Source organism: Antedon mediterranea, chromosome 1, assembly GCF_964355755.1.
Source record: "Antedon mediterranea chromosome 1, ecAntMedi1.1, whole genome shotgun sequence".
NCBI lineage: Eukaryota > Metazoa > Echinodermata > Crinoidea > Comatulida > Antedonidae > Antedon > Antedon mediterranea.
Window position 1 is genome coordinate 14,311,570 of NC_092670.1, and position 17,934 is coordinate 14,329,503.

Below are 17,934 nucleotides of genomic sequence, written 5' to 3' on the forward strand. Positions count from 1 at the left end.
TAAAAGTTCCTTTGTGGTATTTATTATTTTATTGTAGATAATGAAGATCCAGTATTTGATTGTCCTGACAACATTATGGTATATACAGATGAGTCACAATATTATTCAACTGTGTATTGGAATGTGTCAGTTACTGATAATTCAGGTAATGTTACATATAATTGTACAAGTGAATCTGGTGACCAGTTTGATGCTGTTTGGCCAATAATACAACAAAACGTAAGCTGTATGACACAGGATCCATCAGGAAATGACGCATCTTGCTTTTTCACCGTAACGGTCGATGGTGAGTATATCATGATTGTGAAGATTGTCTTTTACAATTCAATTCTACAATGTTAAATCAAAATACAAAGACAACAAATAATTGTTTTCAATATTAATCTATAAGTTTAGTAAAAAATGTTGTCACGGTGTATTTAGTTAGTGTTCTATAGATTTTACAAAATCTTGTTTTAGAAATATTATTACATTAATATTATTAACTTGTCACTCTGTTATTTACAGAGTAAGTATCAGTCAGCAATAAATTGATTGGTTTACAATTTGGGAATTGTCAATAATTCTGTTTTTCTTATAGATAATGAGAATCCAAATATAACATGTCCCAGTGATTTCAATGTGACAACAAACAATGGACAACCAACAGCTTGGATTCAATGGGATGTTGAATACACAGACAACACAGAATCTTTATATAATCTCAGCCTAACAGGATCAGGTTTAGATTATAATCCATCTGGTGAAAACTTTCCTATTGGAACAACAACACTTAAGTATATAGTAACTGATGCATTTGGAAACACTGATAGCTGTACATTTGATGTCACTGTGCGAGGTTAATACAAAATGATTTGGTTTTCAACTTTTATTTCTTCTGATTATCCTATGCTTAACATATCAGCCTGTTAATGTCTGCAATATTTCTAAATGTTAATATTGTTGCATTTTTAACCCAAAAATAAATCTAAATTAAATCTAGATATCCCATAATAGTGATGATTTATTTTGAGAAATGTACACTGTTTAGGTTTTCAAAAAAAGAAAACTGGAAAATTGTTGAACTTGAGTATAAATTATTTTAATAAATTGTCTCAGCACAAATATAAAATCTGTAACAACATCAGGGAAACTTGAAACTAATTATTTAATTCCAAACTATGTAAAATAGTGTATTTGATGAAATTGTTTTTTTCTTTTATTCTTAATGAACAGACGAAGAAGCTCCATATATAGCTGGTTGTCCAATGGACATTGTTTTGAACACTACAAGTATGTTATCACATGCTAATGCTACTTGGATGACTCCAAATGCTACAGATAATTCAGGCAATGTTACCTTAGTCGCTACACATTACCCTGGTGATGGCTTTGCAGCAACAATAACTCAGGTTACTTACACAGCAACTGATCCGTATGGAAACAAAGAAATCTGTACATTCAATGTTACTGTAATCGGTAAGTAATGTTTAAATGTATAACAAACATATACTTAAAATTACCTTAGCAGTGCATGTAATTAACCATGTTTTATGCACACTGTACATATTAACCCCTTATTTCAAAATATGAATAATTGTATTTTTTCAATTATTTACACAGATACAGAGTCTCCTACTTTGGACTGTGTGTCCAATGTGACTGTGTACACTGATTTAAATTCAGCAACAGCTAACGTATCTTGGCCAATACCAGAAACAACAGACAACAGTGGGTTAGAACCTACATTAACCTCTAACTATGAACCATATACACTGTTTGATATTGGAACAACTCTAGTAATGTACACATCAACAGATACATCAGATAATGAAGAAACTTGCACGTTTAATGTAACTGTAATTGGTAAGTTAACTTTATATGACAAAATACATTAACAAAAATACTAAAATATATAGAAAGTTAAAAGTTCCTTTGTGGTATTTCTTATTTTATTGTAGATAATGAAGATCCAGTATTTGATTGTCCTGACAACATTATGGTATATACAGATGAGTCACAATATTATTCCACTGTGTATTGGAATGTGTCAGTTACTGATAATTCAGGAAATTTTACTTATAATTGTACAAGTGAATCTGGTAACCAGTTTGATGCTGTTTGGCCAATTATACAACAAAATGTAAGCTGTATGGCACAGGATCCATCTGAAAATGACGCATCTTGCTTTTTCACCGTAACAGTTGACGGTGAGTATATCATGATTGTGAAGAGTATCTAACACACAAATATGTTTTTACAATTAAAGTCTACAATGCTAAATCAAAACACAAAGACAATAAATAATTGTTTTAAATATTAAAGATGTATTGTCCCTTTGACTAATCCAAAAAAAAAAAAAAATATTTCGAAAAAAAGTCGGTCATTTTGAAGTATCATAATAGTTATTAACTTTCACCAAAAATTAGTCGGAAAAAAAAATATATAAAAAATATAGACGTTTTTTTGTTCCAAAAATAACTTTGACTTCCAGTCAAAGTTTTCGATCAAAACATATCTCATAATGCAACGCTCTTGTTTGGCTACTCTGTATGCATAATCATAAAACTTCCTCACGATCTGTGTGAAAACACCTTCTCAACTGTGACGAATTGTAAACAATCCTAATTAGCATCATGCATAATGCATACTCGTGGTTTGAAATCTTTGTTTACTTTCGCTCGCGACGATTTTCCAGACGAAATATAATCAAATTTATTTACCTGTTAATTACGTAAACTTGTTGTTTTTGGCTCAACTTTAATATTACTTTGATATGGCCAATTTAAATTTAGAATATATTTTTTTTCATTTTTTGTGTTTCAAGGGACAATACATCTTTAACCTATAAGTTCAGTAAAAATGTTATCATGGTATATTTAATTATTGTTGTATATATTTTACAAAATCTTATCTTAAAAATGTTATTAAATTGATATTATTAGATTGTCACTGTCAATAAATTGATTTGTTTAAAATATAGGTTGTCAATAATTCTGTTTTTCTTATAGATAATGAGAATCCAAATATAACTTGTCCCAGTGACTTCAATGTTACAACAAGCAATGGAAAACCAACAGCTTGGATTCGATGGGATGTTGAATACACAGACAACACAGAATCTTTATATGATCTCAGTCTAACAGGATCAGGTTCAAGTTATAATCAATCTGGTGATAACTTTCCCATTGGAACAACAACACTGAAGTATATAGTAACTGATGCATTTGGAAACATTGATAGCTGCACATTTGATGTCATTGTACGAGGTGAATCCAAAATGAGTTTATTATATTTTTTTTGTAACTTTTATAACCATTTTATTATTCAGGAAGCTTTGTTGTGTAATCATACACACTGTTTACTGCATTGACTGCTTCAAAAACTTCAACATTGAACACAAAAGATATATCCTACATTTTAGCAGTAAAAAATATAGTTTAATTCAATTCAATAAACTTTATTGTCAAACTCATGAATGGCTTGAAACTTTGGCTGAAAGTACACAAATTAAAATTGTCTAAAAACATTGTCGCACAAACAGTAATAAAAAGTATAAAATCACATAAAACTGAGAACAAGATGGTATATAAAATAGTTAAAAGAGGACATAAAAAGTATAAATCGAGGTAAAAGTACAGCTAAAATACTTATAGCGGTTATCGTTTCCACATTAAATTAAAATGCCTCATAGCAGATGGGAGAAAGGATCTACGTAGACGTTCAGTGTTCCAGCGAGGATATGTAATGCGCCCAGACCGGCTTAACGTAGTGTACTAGTTAAGGGGGTGGCTAACATCTGACATAATAACTTTAAGTTTATTTATAAGTGCGTTGTTAACAACTTCATCTGATTTCTTAATATCGTTTCCTATTATCTTTTTGGCAGATTTACTTTTATTCTTTGTCTTTCATGCTGGTTTAAATTGTTGAACCAAACTATTGCATTAAAACTTAAAACAGATAAAATAAAAGATTCATAAAATAAACTCAAGATCCTATTGCACACATGAAATTTCTTCAATCTTCTCAGAAGGTACAGTCGTTTATAACAATTTGTGATAACTAACTTAGTTAGTGTTTTCCTTCCAATTAAGTTTATCATCGATTACTGTGCCTAGATACTTAAAGTTACTAACAACTTCCACTTCATTGTTTAATATACATAACTTATCATGTAATAATATAAGTAGTTCTTTGATAGTAAACCAATAAAACTTACGTTGGCAAGACAGTTTCGTCTAGCTGTCAGCTTGACTTCTTCAGTTGCTATGATGCGTTATGGCGCCGATTGGTCTCCTTTCCAGCCACTAGATGATTTTGTTGTGTAGCCTAGGGGACCAGTCGTCGTCAGAAGCTGATCGTAAATGTGAGATAGTTGGTGCGCGCCTTCGTCTCTATTCATCTTTGTATTTTTATTTTGCTTTCTTATGCTGATGCTTTCTTTAATTTTACGTTTAAGCCAAACTTGTTCTTTGTGTAGTACCTCTATCTTATCCCAGTTAGGTATGTGGTTGTGTGTGGTCATATGGTCCGTGATTGCTGATTTATGTAAAATGGAGGACGAAACTTTCCGTGATGCACGCGTCTGCATGTTCTGTGTGTTTTCCTCAACATCTTTCTTGTGCTCTTTAATTCTGGTTTTGAGTGCCCTACCCGTTTCCCCAATGTACACCATCTCACAGTTGGTGCACCCCACTTTGTAGACGACACCACAGGAATCCTCTTTGCATGCTTTATCTTTCGGTCGGACGATTAAGTTTTTAATTTTGTTAGATGGTTTAAAGTATGTTCGTATGTTATATTTTTTAAATGTTCTCTTGATTTTCTCTGACAGGCCTTGAATATATGGGATGGATATCGACCCTCTTATATCTTCTGTTTCGGGTTGTTTGTCCGTTTTTTGTTTATCTAGGTTACGTTGTACCTTTCTAATCGTCCATGTAGGGTAGTTGCATTGTTTAAGTGAAGTATGTATCATCTCAGTTTTGTTCTGTTTGTCTGGATTATTTGTGATTATCGTGTTACATCTGTGTAGAAGTGTGCGGATAACGGATAACTTGTGTTGTAGAGGATGATGTGAGTTAAAGTCCAAGTATTTAACTCACATCATCCTCTACAACACAAGTTATCCGTTATCCGCACACTTCTACACAGATGTAACACGATAATCACAAATAATCCAGACAAACAGAACGAAACTGAGATGATACATACTTCACTTAAACAATGCAACTACCCTACATGGACGATTAGAAAGGTACAACGTAACCTAGATAAACAAAAAACGGACAAACAACCCGAAACAGAAGATATAAGAGGGTCGATATCCATCCCATTTATTCAAGGCCTGTCAGAGAAAATCAAGAGAACATTTAAAAAATATAACATACGAACATACTTTAAACCATCTAACAAAATTAAAAACTTAATCGTCCGACCGAAAGATAAAGCATGCAAAGAGGATTCCTGTGGTGTCGTCTACAAAGTGGGGTGCACCAACTGTGAGATGGTGTACATTGGGGAAACGGGTAGGGCACTCAAAACCAGAATTAAAGAGCACAAGAAAGATGTTGAGGAAAACACACAGAACATGCAGACGCGTGCATCACGGAAAGTTTCGTCCTCCATTTTACATAAATCAGCAATCACGGACCATATGACCACACACAACCACATACCTAACTGGGATAAGATAGAGGTACTACACAAAGAACAAGTTTGGCTTAAACGTAAAATTAAAGAAAGCATCTGCATAAGAAAGCAAAATAAAAATACAAAGATGAATAGAGACGAAGGCGCGCACCAACTATCTCACATTTACGATCAGCTTCTGACGACGACTGGTCCCCTAGGCTACACAACAAAATCATCTAGTGGCTGGAAAGGAGACCAATCGGCGCCATAACGCATCATAGCAACTGAAGAAGTCAAGCTGACAGCCAGCTAGACGAAACTGTCTTGCCAACGTAAGTTTTATTGGTTTACTATCAAAGAACTACTTATATTATTATACGAATCGAAACCAGAAGAAATGTTTTCATAACTTATCATGTGTTTTGTTACCTTTTCTAAAAGTAATGAACATTTCTTTAGTCTTGTTAACATTTAATTTTAGATAGTTATTAGAACACCAAGTAGAAAAATAACTAGACCGGTGTCATCAGCGTATTTCACAGTAAAGCATTTGGTTAAACCTAGATCATCTGAACATTTAAAATCATTTGTATATAAAGAGAATAAAATAGGAGATAAAACACAACCTTGTGGTGCACCAGTATTGCACATAAGTTGCATAGACGAATTTTTCCCTATCTTTTAAAAAATCATTGATCCATAAAATAGTAGCTGGATTTATATCCAAGACATACATTTTCTCCATTAAAATATGAGGTTGCAAAGTGTTAAAAGCGGATGAAAAATCCAAGAATAAAACTCTAGCATACAAATTGTTATGTAATAAAGTTGTAACTGTATCTTCTACCCCCCTTTTGGAACGGTAGGCAAATTGACAGGGATCCAAAAGACTCTCAGTCTCACTTAAAATCTCATTCTTAATTAATTTTTCAAAACATTTCATAGGTACAGCAGTTATGGCAATGGACGTCCTATAGTCATTTAGAGCTTCAGGTTTATTATTCTTTGACAAGGGGTGAATTGATGATTTTTTACAGATTCTAGTTAGTGCAGTAACTTCAGTAAAACAATTTTACATGGTCCCTTATTATATGATAGTAGGTTTTCTAATAATTGTAGTTACGTTTTGTTTGCTTATCTAGATACTGAAGCGCCAATGTTAACTTGTCCAGATGACATTGTAAACACGACTGTGATTGGTGAGGAGTACGGTATTGCCAATTGGGTGGAGCCAGAAATTACAGACAACTCCGGCATTATTTACCTCAACATGTCAAATTTCATTTCTGGTGATCAATTCTACCCAGGCAACACAACTGTTTATTATTATGCTGAGGATCCATCTGGAAACTATGTTAACTGTAGCTTTATTGTCACAATTGATGGTAAGGTTTTAAAATATCTACAACATTAGACACATTGTTGATATAATCCTTAAATGTCACTTAAAATACTGTAGAGAACACCCATGTAGGGCACACCTTCAGGACAAATTCTCTTGAATAGGGGTTGTAGCATTACAATGTCCCCTTGTTTGTTGCTGAATGTTGGTGTGCCAGAAGAAGGCTCTACTGTTTTATAGTACAGATAACATTAACATTATATATAGCACACCTTTCTATGATATACTGTCACAGCATTGTTTAAACGGATTATTGTCATCACAATTTTGAATGATACTCAGCAAATTCTTCCAGATTCTTGGTTCTGCTACGTAAAATGCGTGGTCAGCAAATTGTTATTTGTCTGCTTGAACTGCCAGCTACAATAACAATCTATTTTATTTGAGTGGAGATGTGGCTTGGTGGTTATGGTGCTTGGCTACCACTCCAAGGGTCCTGGGTTCAAATCCCATCACATGTCAGGATTTTTTCTAAGGACAAAATTACAACTTCACTCCCAAAGACTTTGTTTATGTAGAGCATCTTGTGTATATGTTTGTCTTGTGAACCTCTGAGGGTCCCTAATGATCAGCTGTTGCTGGATGGATCATCCTCATTAAATATGGTTTGAATGAATGAAATGAATGAATAGATGCACAGCGTATTATTTGGAAAGACATTTTAAGAATAATTTCTCAATCAGCGTAGGTTTATATCTTTCCATAGGTTATATTGAGATCAAACAATCCTTATACCTTATTATTATCATTCAATTTGAAGGTTGAATATGACATTTTAAAATATGTTTTTTTTTTGCTCCTAGATTTCCAGATACCAATCTTTGACCCATGTCCTGCTAATATTGATGTGAACACAGATCCAACGCTTCCGTATGCTGTAGTCAATTGGACCATTGCTGTAGATGATAACGTCGGTATTGTTACACTAGAAAGCAACTATTACCCTCTTGATAAATTTAATATTACAGTTACGGAAGTAATATATGTTGCAACAGACACTGACAACAATCAAGCAGAGTGTAAATTTAATATTACAGTTACAGGTAACACTCATTTTGTGTAAATTCTTTGCATAAAAAAATAAACGTGTATTCAAATTGCTTACATACCTGTCAAGCCTAGAGTAAAGTACTAACAACTTTGTTGCTTGTGGTATTTGCACATCACAACGTGAAGCAGCCTATACTGATAACGATACTAGATACTTTACTCTTAATTCCTTATTCTTCAGATGGGACATTAAGCTGTTTGTCAGAAAGCTGTAAGGCTCTGTAAAAGTTGGATAACAACAAAAACTAACTCCGCCATTAATTTTTCTGCATGTGTTAATTATATTTTTTTACTGCGTGGCAGCTATTCATATTCTGGACAGCAATTTGACCTCCTGAGATGCTTTATTGCTTTTCAGATCCGAAAGGTTATTGTTTGTCTACAAAACATTGGCCTAAGACGACCTAGGCTAAATTTACGGCTTTTACTCTCTGCGGGTGAAATCAATTAAGACGATTGTACACTGCATGGTCCGTGGGTGTTCTAATATAGAAATTCAGTTTGTTTCTTTATTTCTAGTTTATATTAATATACCATTTGAGCATGTAGCTAAAACGGTCTTCAGAATCATTCACAATTTAATTTCTTTGCTTTTTATTTTAAAGATAACGAAATACCAATCATTGATGGATGTCCTGACGATGTTACAATAAACACAACAAGTGGTTTATCAACAGGCGTGTACACCTGGCCTCAGGTGAATGCTACGGATAACTCTGGTTCTGTTAATTTGTTTGGTCCTCAACCACCGGGCAACACTTTCACAATTGGAGTCACGTCTATCCTTTACATTGCTATTGATGATTACAATAACCTGGCTCAGTGTGAATTTACCATCACTGTTATTGGTAATTTTTTTGAAATACTTAATACTTATTTAAAGGTCTGCTAAAGCTGTTAGATATACACAGTTGTTAGGAATTCACATATCCATTGACTAATTATGGGTGGCTGTCACATTTTGAAAATCTGGCCAACTTCTGCCTACGTACTGTATCAACATCGTTTTACTAAAATGCTGGACTTGTGTGGGGCTATCACAATTTGATGCTTTAGCCATTGTACACCGACATATCAAAATGAGCTTGGATGCATCTCAAATATGTTACAGGTTAGTTTCTATAAGTCCAGAGCATGCTGCAACATGCTCGTATTCCTAAAGGTTGTCTTCATACATTGGCTGTAAGTCTGATTATTTTACACATAGTTTGAACATTTCTTAGTATATGCTCTGAACTTAAGCAAAACTTGCCTATAACTTATTCATATGCCAGCGTTTTATATAATATAACAATTCTGTATTGTATGTATTTAAAAAAAATGTAACTTTGTTTGTGTACTTAGATGTGGAAGCCCCGGTAATTGATAGTTGTCCAGAAGATATGATTGCTTTTGCAGAAGTTGGCGACGCCTATGCCAATGTGTCATGGGTTGAACCAATTGCAATGGACAACTCTGGAACTTTAGATTTTGAAGCTGACAAGGATGTTAATAGCGGTTTTCCAATTGGATCGACCATAGTTACATATACAGCCAGTGATGAGTCAGGAAATCAGGAAATATGCTCATTTAATTTAACAGTATTTGGTAAGTTCTTCTACTTTTCAATCATGAAAATTTGCATAACTTTAATGTGGTTTCGCAGTAGATTTAATTTGACAGTAGGGAGTTTTTGCATTAGCACTTAACTCACAAGCTCCACTTTTGACATGATAAAAAAATCGAAAAATACACTTAAACATGAAAGCCTTGGTCAATGAATTGTAATATAGTGTGAGTTGTTGAGGTACTGACTTGTAATGAAGACTCTTACTCGCTTAACTGTCGTAATACATATATTGTTTATTCAGTATAATACTTGATAGTACGATAATAATGATACAGCTAACTAACTGACTGACTAAGGAACAGAGGATATAGTGATGCTGTCGGTGAGGTGTGAAGTGTGTAGGTCTGCTTCTGGAGAAGTGGCTGTGAGGTGTGTGCTCCGTGAGGTGGCTGTAAGGTGTGTGCTCCGTGAAGTGGCTGTAAGGTGTGTCTGGGCTCTTCTGAAACTTGGGGGTATATTGGCTTCGGTTCATTTGCATATGTCACTACGTAATCTGTGAGGGTAACGATTGGTCCTAAGTTGGTCCAGGGGTGTTTAGGTAGAAGAAATTAACAGTATAATAAGGTATTTCTATGATGGATGACACTGTCAAATCTGTACTTAAACAGTGTCAATCTCTCCTGGTTTAACGATGGGAAAAGTCACAAAATTAAGCTAAGTGTTTTCTTTAGGGATTCTATTATAAACTAAATGGTCATTAAAACATCTGGACAAACTCTCCTCTGGACTTTCTGGGTCAAGTTTGTGAACTTATTTGAATTCTGATACAAAGGTCAATTTCTTAATTATAAAAGTATATCGTTATATTACAGAATATAATTACTGTATATCAAACAGAAGTTCCAAAAGTTTATGTTTTTCCCCTCAAAAATTGAACTTTCTTTTTCTTCACAATGTGTTTTATGAAGCTTATACTTTTTATGAAATTAAGCGAATTAAAAAAAAAAATCAAATGTTGTTTTAACAAATGTATACAGTACTTTTGTATTTATCTTATCTTGCTGATTGTAGGTAATGATATGGAAAATCCGGTTTTTGAAAACTGTCCAAGCGATATAAATCGCACTACCATTGATGGTGAAAGTTATAATGTTGCAGTATGGCCGGATATTATGGTTACCGATAACATTAAAGTTTACAACACAAGTATGACGCACATGAGTGGAGATAACTTCTCTATAGGAATGACAGAGGTTATATATACTGCCTTTGATTCAGCTGGAAATGTTATGTACTGTGAATTCATAGTATGGATTATTGGTAATTAGTGTTTGTTACTGTTCTTGTAGCCGTAGCCGTCTTCTTCTGAAGACACCTGTTACCAGTTGAATCGAGATTTACGTTTATACCATGTTATACACTTTTATTTTATTTTTTTGATTTCTATAACATTAAGAATAAGAATTATGTTATTTATTAATATGAAATAAGATAACGTATTGTTGGTCAAAATAATTGTACCTAACCTTCTAAACAATCTCTTGCACTCAAAAATAAAAAAAAACAACATTTCCTTGATATCCTTACAGCGTTGCCCAGATTTTTTTCATGAATGTTGTACTAGCTAAGGGAGTACACTTTCATTGTATATTTTAACATTCAGACTTACACTCCGCCATAATTTCGACTGGAATGTATATTGAAGCTACTCTACTGGGCCTACCATGATTAGATTAGCTGCTTTAGTTACCAACAATATTCCTGATATAATATAAAATTTATAAAAGAAAGAGCAAGAACCAATACACAAATGAGAAAACAGATTTTTCTTAAATTATATAACTGTCTATTTAAAAAAAATTAATTTATTTCTGTAGACAATGAAATTCCAACACTGAATAATTGTTCAGAAGATATTTCTCAAGTTGCTCTTCTTGGCGAAAATTCAACTACCGTCAGTTGGGATAAACCAGTAGCCGGTGACAACTCCGGAGAAAATACCCTCACATCAAATTACTATCCAGGAGCCATGTTCTATTTCGGTGATACAGTTGTAACTTACACTATTGTTGATCCATCTGAAAACAGCAACAACTGTTCATTCACAGTCACCGTTGAAGGTTAGTGCTATAATTCGCTTTCAGATGCTTCTAATGTTTCAATTCTAATTTTAAATTGTCATTTTTGGTTAAAAAATTAATTTATGCAAAATAATTTATATGTAAAATTTAAAAAAAATAAAACAATGTAGATTATATTATTATTTTTCTGTTGTTTCATTTACGATTGATTAGTGTTTAATAAGTGAGTTGCCGAGTGGTTAACCGCAATCCATTTCCATAATAGCGGCAAGGGTTCTTCACTCTCTCGCTTTTCATTGTTTATTTTTATTAGATGAAGAAGCTCCTACCATATCAAATTGTCCAGCAAGTATTATAGTTGAAATGGATGAAGGAAAAAATTCAACCGATGTAACTTCAAATTATAATGAGCCAACAATCACTGATAACAACATTCTGTCAGATGTTGTGGTCATCCCAAGTGGTCAGATATTTTTTTCCGGAACAACCACCGTAACTTACACAGCCACTGATGTATCTGGGAATGAAGCAGAATGTTCTTTTAACATAACAGTCATTGGTAAGAATAAATTGATAGATTTATAAACATTTTTAATACGGATAGCTAATTTGATAATGTTCTTACAAACATGACAAAAACACATTTAGAAAGACTCCAGATAACAAGACAGTTTATATTATAAATTCCCAAATATACAGTACTTTAAAAAAAAAAATGTAAAACAAAAGATACAGGTGTTTTTACAAATACTTTAAATATAATGTAAAAAAAATAGACATTACTTTTATTTAAAAGTTAATTTCTTTTTGAAAAAATGTATACTGTATTTATCTATTTAGTATCATTGTTCATTATGCGTAGTATAAACTGGCCTTACATGGAACTAAGAGCAGACAAGAAATGTTGTAGATTACTTTCAATAACATGGTGATAAGATTACATTTAATAAAATGGTGATAAGATTACATTCAATAACATGGTGATTTCTCCCAGTTCTAGTTCATAATGCTATGCCCAAGGCCATTTTTAAAAAATATTATATTTTTTAACTAAATGCTTTTGAATGAATACACATTGTTTTTCAGACACTCAGCCACCTGAATACATTGGGTGCCCATCTAGTCCAATAATTGAACTTGTCCCTATTGGAATGGCAAATAGATCTGTGTCATGGACAGAACCTACAGCTACGGATAATGCTGGCATCTATAAAGAGACATCCACTCACAATCCTGGCGATATATTTGAAATTGGAACAGTTACTGTGACTTACACAGTATATGATACTTCTGACCTAAGCAGTACTTGTGTGTTTGATGTAACAGTACAAGGTAGTATTTCCTTAAATAAAATAATCTATTACAAAACTATTCAAACATTGAGCTCACACCAGCTCAATATATCTTCCTTTACATTATCTTCTTTCCTTCAGGCAATCATAGTTATTCATTTATTTTGTTCACAATGAAATTCATCTAACCATACAATTGTCCAAAATAATAGTTAGTCGAAGGAAATAATATCACAGAAAATGATGACACTATTTAAAATATACAACAGAGCTACAAAATGAATATGACGAACAACAATTGCCTTCCAGAAACAAACAAACCTTTGTTTCTTTATGTACAATTTTTAAAAATTATTATCTCAACGCTTTTCCAAGATTTGTACTTTTATGCAATGTTGATATTCCATACTGCTGTTTAATTGTTCATTTACATTAACAGGTAAAACCATTATTCTTGCTAGTTAAATAGGTTTAATCTACACCACTTTAATTTTGTTCCAGCTTCGGTGGTAAATAAACAAGCCCTGAAAAGTGCAATAATTTCCAATTGTTTCCAATACTACAAAAACTATTTGTTACTTCATTCATTCATTCATTCTGCTTTTATTCAATATTTCTCTTTGCAGTATATATAAAATAAAACTGAATTGCGAGAGATTTACATATAAAATTGGTACAAGCTTTCAAACATCAAAATTTACAACATTAAAAAGTTAAAAAGTTAAAAAAAAAATGTTTTAACTTGCTCCTAATGTGCTATATGTTATATAGATACTGAAGATCCTGTGTTTATGAACTGTCCAACCTCTCCAATAAACATGGACACAAATGAAGGCCTAGCATACGCCAATGTGTCATGGGATGATCCTGAACCTATGGACAATTCCGGCGTGTTTACTGTTAACCAAGAGGTGTATTCTGGTGATGGATTTTATGTTGGTTTTCACACGGTAACGATAACAGCTGTAGATGAAGATGGTAACATTGGTATCTGCTCTTTTACTATTATTGTCGAAGGTAATCTTTTAATTTACATGCCAATTTGAAAACCTGAGAACCATGTGACTATCCTGGCCGAAATATTATGGAGTATTGGTTGTGTTAACACACCAGTGGACATATTCACCTTTCACTTAAACACCCATAACATTAAAAAAAATAATTCTATCTAAGTGAATTAAAATTTTTAATGCACATTCTTAATTACTCTTAAAAACTAAAGCATTTTTACTTAAAAGTAAAATACTTAGGGAATATCTGTAAGTTGTAAATAGTATACTGTACATATTTAATTTACATAACAGCTGAAAGACAATCAAAAATGATTAAATCATTGTGTTTGTAAGTTATTATTTCATCTGAAACGTTTTTGTTCTCATAAGTTTATTTCCTCTCTCATTTCAGATAATGAAGACCCAGAATTCAATTGTAGCCTTACATCTGTAGTAGTCGAAGTTGGCATGAATAGTTCTACTGCAGAAGCTGATTGGATATTAGAAGATGCTACTGATAATGTAGGCGTGGTTAGAATGACACAGAGTCACAACCAATCCTATTACTTTGTTATAGGCATGACCATGGTTACGTATAATGCTTGGGACGAAGCAGGCAATGAGGGCTCGTGTTCATTTTATGTAATTGTAACAGGTAATTTCTAAAAATTTTAATTTCTTTGGCTTTATTATGCAATTTCATTATGTGCTTGATTCGATTAGATTTCAGCACCAAAGAACAATAAAAACAAGAAATAACAAGAGAACAATAATTATTTTTGCAATTTAGAAAGCATTTTTTTGGGTAATCATATAAATATGTTTATTATTATTATTTATCTGACTCCAACTTATAAACAAACAAAAGTATAATGCAGTAAAAATTTGTATATACTACAGTACCTGCACTGGAATAACTCCGCCAGATTCCTATCAGTCAAAATCAAATCACTAACTTATTTTCAGAGTTTATTTAATATAATATTACCATAACATCTTAGTAGATCAAATGGTGTACTGGAGTAGATTTGATATGTAACAATACTATTCTAGAAAGTAAGGTTTTTGTTCGTTTTTTACAAGTAAAATGTTGGTTTATCTTACAGATAATTACGAGCCAGTAATATCAGGCTGTCCTGACTCTCTTATGTTTTACACTGACCCTGGGCAAGCCAGTGGAACAGCCAACTGGACAGAACCCACAGCTTTTGACAATTCAGGTTATTTTTCTTGGGATATATCCCATCAACCACTGTCAACATTCCCAATTGGTGAAACATGGGTATCCTACAATGCAACAGACAATAGTGGTAACACTGATTACTGCTGGTTTGTTGTTGTTATTATTGGTAAGTATAGGCTTTAAGATTATCTTTTCCAAAAAGGGTTTTCTGTGTTTCAAAGACCTTTTACGCCTAAGGGTAGTGCATTAGGCAACTTCAATTAAAACCATGATTAAAATGCGTCTGTGAATTGTAATGATATGGCTGCCGTAAAATATGAAGAAGACTTGACCACTGCTCTGTCTTCTGCACTTTTGAAATATCCGCTCCTAGAACGCTCAGAGAGGTGTGTATTTTGTACTGTTTTATAAAGCAATTCTTATTTTAAAAATTGTGTTACAATTTAGAATTAGATATTAGTAAACCTTTGTAGGGTTACATACCTACTTTAATGTCATTTTAAAAACTATTTAACATAACATATGGATTTATTCAATAAAAATTTAGACAACGAGGATCCTTGGATAACTTGTCCTTCCAACATCACTATGGCTTCTGATCCTAATTCAGCAACAGCAGTTGTGAATTGGATGGAACCAAGTGTCATGGACAACAGTAATGAGGTCATTGCTCTTGGTCAGTCTCATTCATCAGGAGATATGTTTCCATTTGGGGAAACAGAAGTTGTCTATGTTGCAGTTGATGCCTACAACAACACAGCAGTTTGCTCTTTTATAATTTATATTTATGGTAAATGAAGAAAATCTTGAAATTGAGATAACCTATTGTTAATTTAATTGATTAATTTAGCACCCCATGCCGTGCATTATCTGGATCCATGGCATCAACGCAATGCTGTTGACTAGACCAGTTTTTAAATCATCAACAATCATTATTTATTTAAAAACCAAATTACTGAAAATATTACAATTCTGTGAGTGGCTGGATCTCAATGGAGATCCAAATAAAATTATCAGAAAGTTAAATTAAAAAGGTAAAGTCAAACAGCTAGAAAGAAAATGCCCTTTCATCATACCTTATTTAGTTTAATACATTAAAATAATATCAAACATGAAATTGTTTTTATCAGACGATGAACCTCCAGTATTTGATAACTGTCCAGCATCTGCTGTCATGAATGTTCTTCCAATTGGCCAAGCATCTATGATAGTCAACTGGACTGACATTACGGCAACTGATAATGATGGCTCAAACCCACCTGTGTCTTGTGAACCTGAAGATGGATCAATCTTTGATATTGGAACATTCTTGGTTACTTGTAATGCAACAGACATGGCAGGCTTAACTGCAGTCTGTGAATTTGACCTTACCGTTGCTGGTTAGTAGATGTTTAGTAGTATTCACATAAATTAATAAATATTCTTTATGTGCAGTATGTTTTTGTATATCTACTTTTGAATCAAATTGTATTGTATCACGGTATATTCAGATGGAAAAGAATATTAATATAATATATTCATAACATGACTAACCACATCTTCTGAATATTCATACTATTCATATTTATAATAATGATTAACCACCTTTATGAATATGTACAGTATATATTGATAGATGTATTAAAACGACTAACCACACCTTATGAATATTCATAACATGGCCATATCTTATTAATATTGATATTCATAAAATATTGTTATTCATTTATTAATATTATTTGTGTTATCACAATGAATAGATGAAGAGAATCCAGTAGTTTTACAGTGCCCTGGAATGCAAATAGGGAACACTAATCCTGGACATCCAAATGGAACTGTGTCATGGACAGTAACGGCTTCAGACAATTCTGGCAACTATACCATTGAAGAAACCCTAACGAGTGGAGCTTTGCTTCCCATTGGAAACCACATCAATGCGGTTACTGTGACTGATCCTAGTGGCAACCAAGATAGATCTTGTTTTATTCTAATTGTTATTGAAGGTAGGCCTACAGTGAATCTTTACCCACAGGTTAAAACTATGACATTTTATTTCAATGATATAACCATGCATTTGTTTTACTACAACATGAAATCAGAACATATTGCGAATGATTTTAACATAGTGAACTGAACTCGATTGTATAACTTTTATATCAGATACAATGTTTCAATAAGTATACACAGTAAAATACAAATATAAGCAAAGGACAAACTACACAATATTTACAAGGTATGACGTTTGTGGTAAAGCATACATGTGAAGTAAAATTAAAACTAAACTAAAACACTGATTTCATGTTAAACAATAACATATACATGCACATCATGAATGCTGTTGACATTAATTCTGAGATCATCATCAAAAAGTAATTGTAACCAGACATACTGTATGTATTTTATTTAAACACTTGATTAAAATATGCAACATATTATTGTTATTACAATTTCTTAATCACTATAGACAATGAAGACCCTTCAATCTCTTGCCCTGCCAACCAAACGTTGGAAACAAATGTTGACCTACCGACAGCATATGTGACATGGGAGAATGCAACTGCTTGGGATAACTCACTAAATGTCATGATAACATCTGACCCAGCATTATTATCACCTTATGACTTTCCAATTGGGACAAGTTCTGTTGTGTACACTGCAACGGATGGTTCTGGCAACTCAGCCTCTTGTGAATTTATTGTTTGGGTTGAAGGTAAATAGTATATATATTTATATCATCCATATTCCCTAAAATACAAAGAAACAAATGAAATGAAACATCTTTGGCTGGTC

The 17,934-nt window shown here is 32.9% G+C and overlaps 1 protein-coding gene across 1 annotated transcript in view; it reads left to right on the plus strand.

Moving 5' to 3' along the window:
- Window positions 1–17,934, plus strand: part of LOC140057666 (uncharacterized) — a 60,967-nt gene that overhangs the window by 18,324 nt on the left and 24,709 nt on the right. The window contains exons 24-44 of the mRNA XM_072103389.1: window positions 38–286; window positions 581–838; window positions 1,216–1,458; window positions 1,603–1,845; window positions 1,941–2,189; window positions 2,991–3,248; window positions 6,759–7,001; window positions 7,822–8,061; window positions 8,674–8,916; window positions 9,413–9,655; window positions 10,689–10,937; window positions 11,495–11,737; window positions 12,012–12,257; window positions 12,785–13,030; window positions 13,762–14,007; window positions 14,395–14,637; window positions 15,089–15,331; window positions 15,713–15,955; window positions 16,296–16,544; window positions 16,905–17,147; window positions 17,609–17,854. Of these exons, the coding sequence (XP_071959490.1) occupies window positions 38–286; window positions 581–838; window positions 1,216–1,458; window positions 1,603–1,845; window positions 1,941–2,189; window positions 2,991–3,248; window positions 6,759–7,001; window positions 7,822–8,061; window positions 8,674–8,916; window positions 9,413–9,655; window positions 10,689–10,937; window positions 11,495–11,737; window positions 12,012–12,257; window positions 12,785–13,030; window positions 13,762–14,007; window positions 14,395–14,637; window positions 15,089–15,331; window positions 15,713–15,955; window positions 16,296–16,544; window positions 16,905–17,147; window positions 17,609–17,854 (5,166 nt within the window). The remainder of the gene's footprint in view (window positions 1–37; window positions 287–580; window positions 839–1,215; window positions 1,459–1,602; window positions 1,846–1,940; window positions 2,190–2,990; window positions 3,249–6,758; window positions 7,002–7,821; window positions 8,062–8,673; window positions 8,917–9,412; window positions 9,656–10,688; window positions 10,938–11,494; window positions 11,738–12,011; window positions 12,258–12,784; window positions 13,031–13,761; window positions 14,008–14,394; window positions 14,638–15,088; window positions 15,332–15,712; window positions 15,956–16,295; window positions 16,545–16,904; window positions 17,148–17,608; window positions 17,855–17,934) is intronic.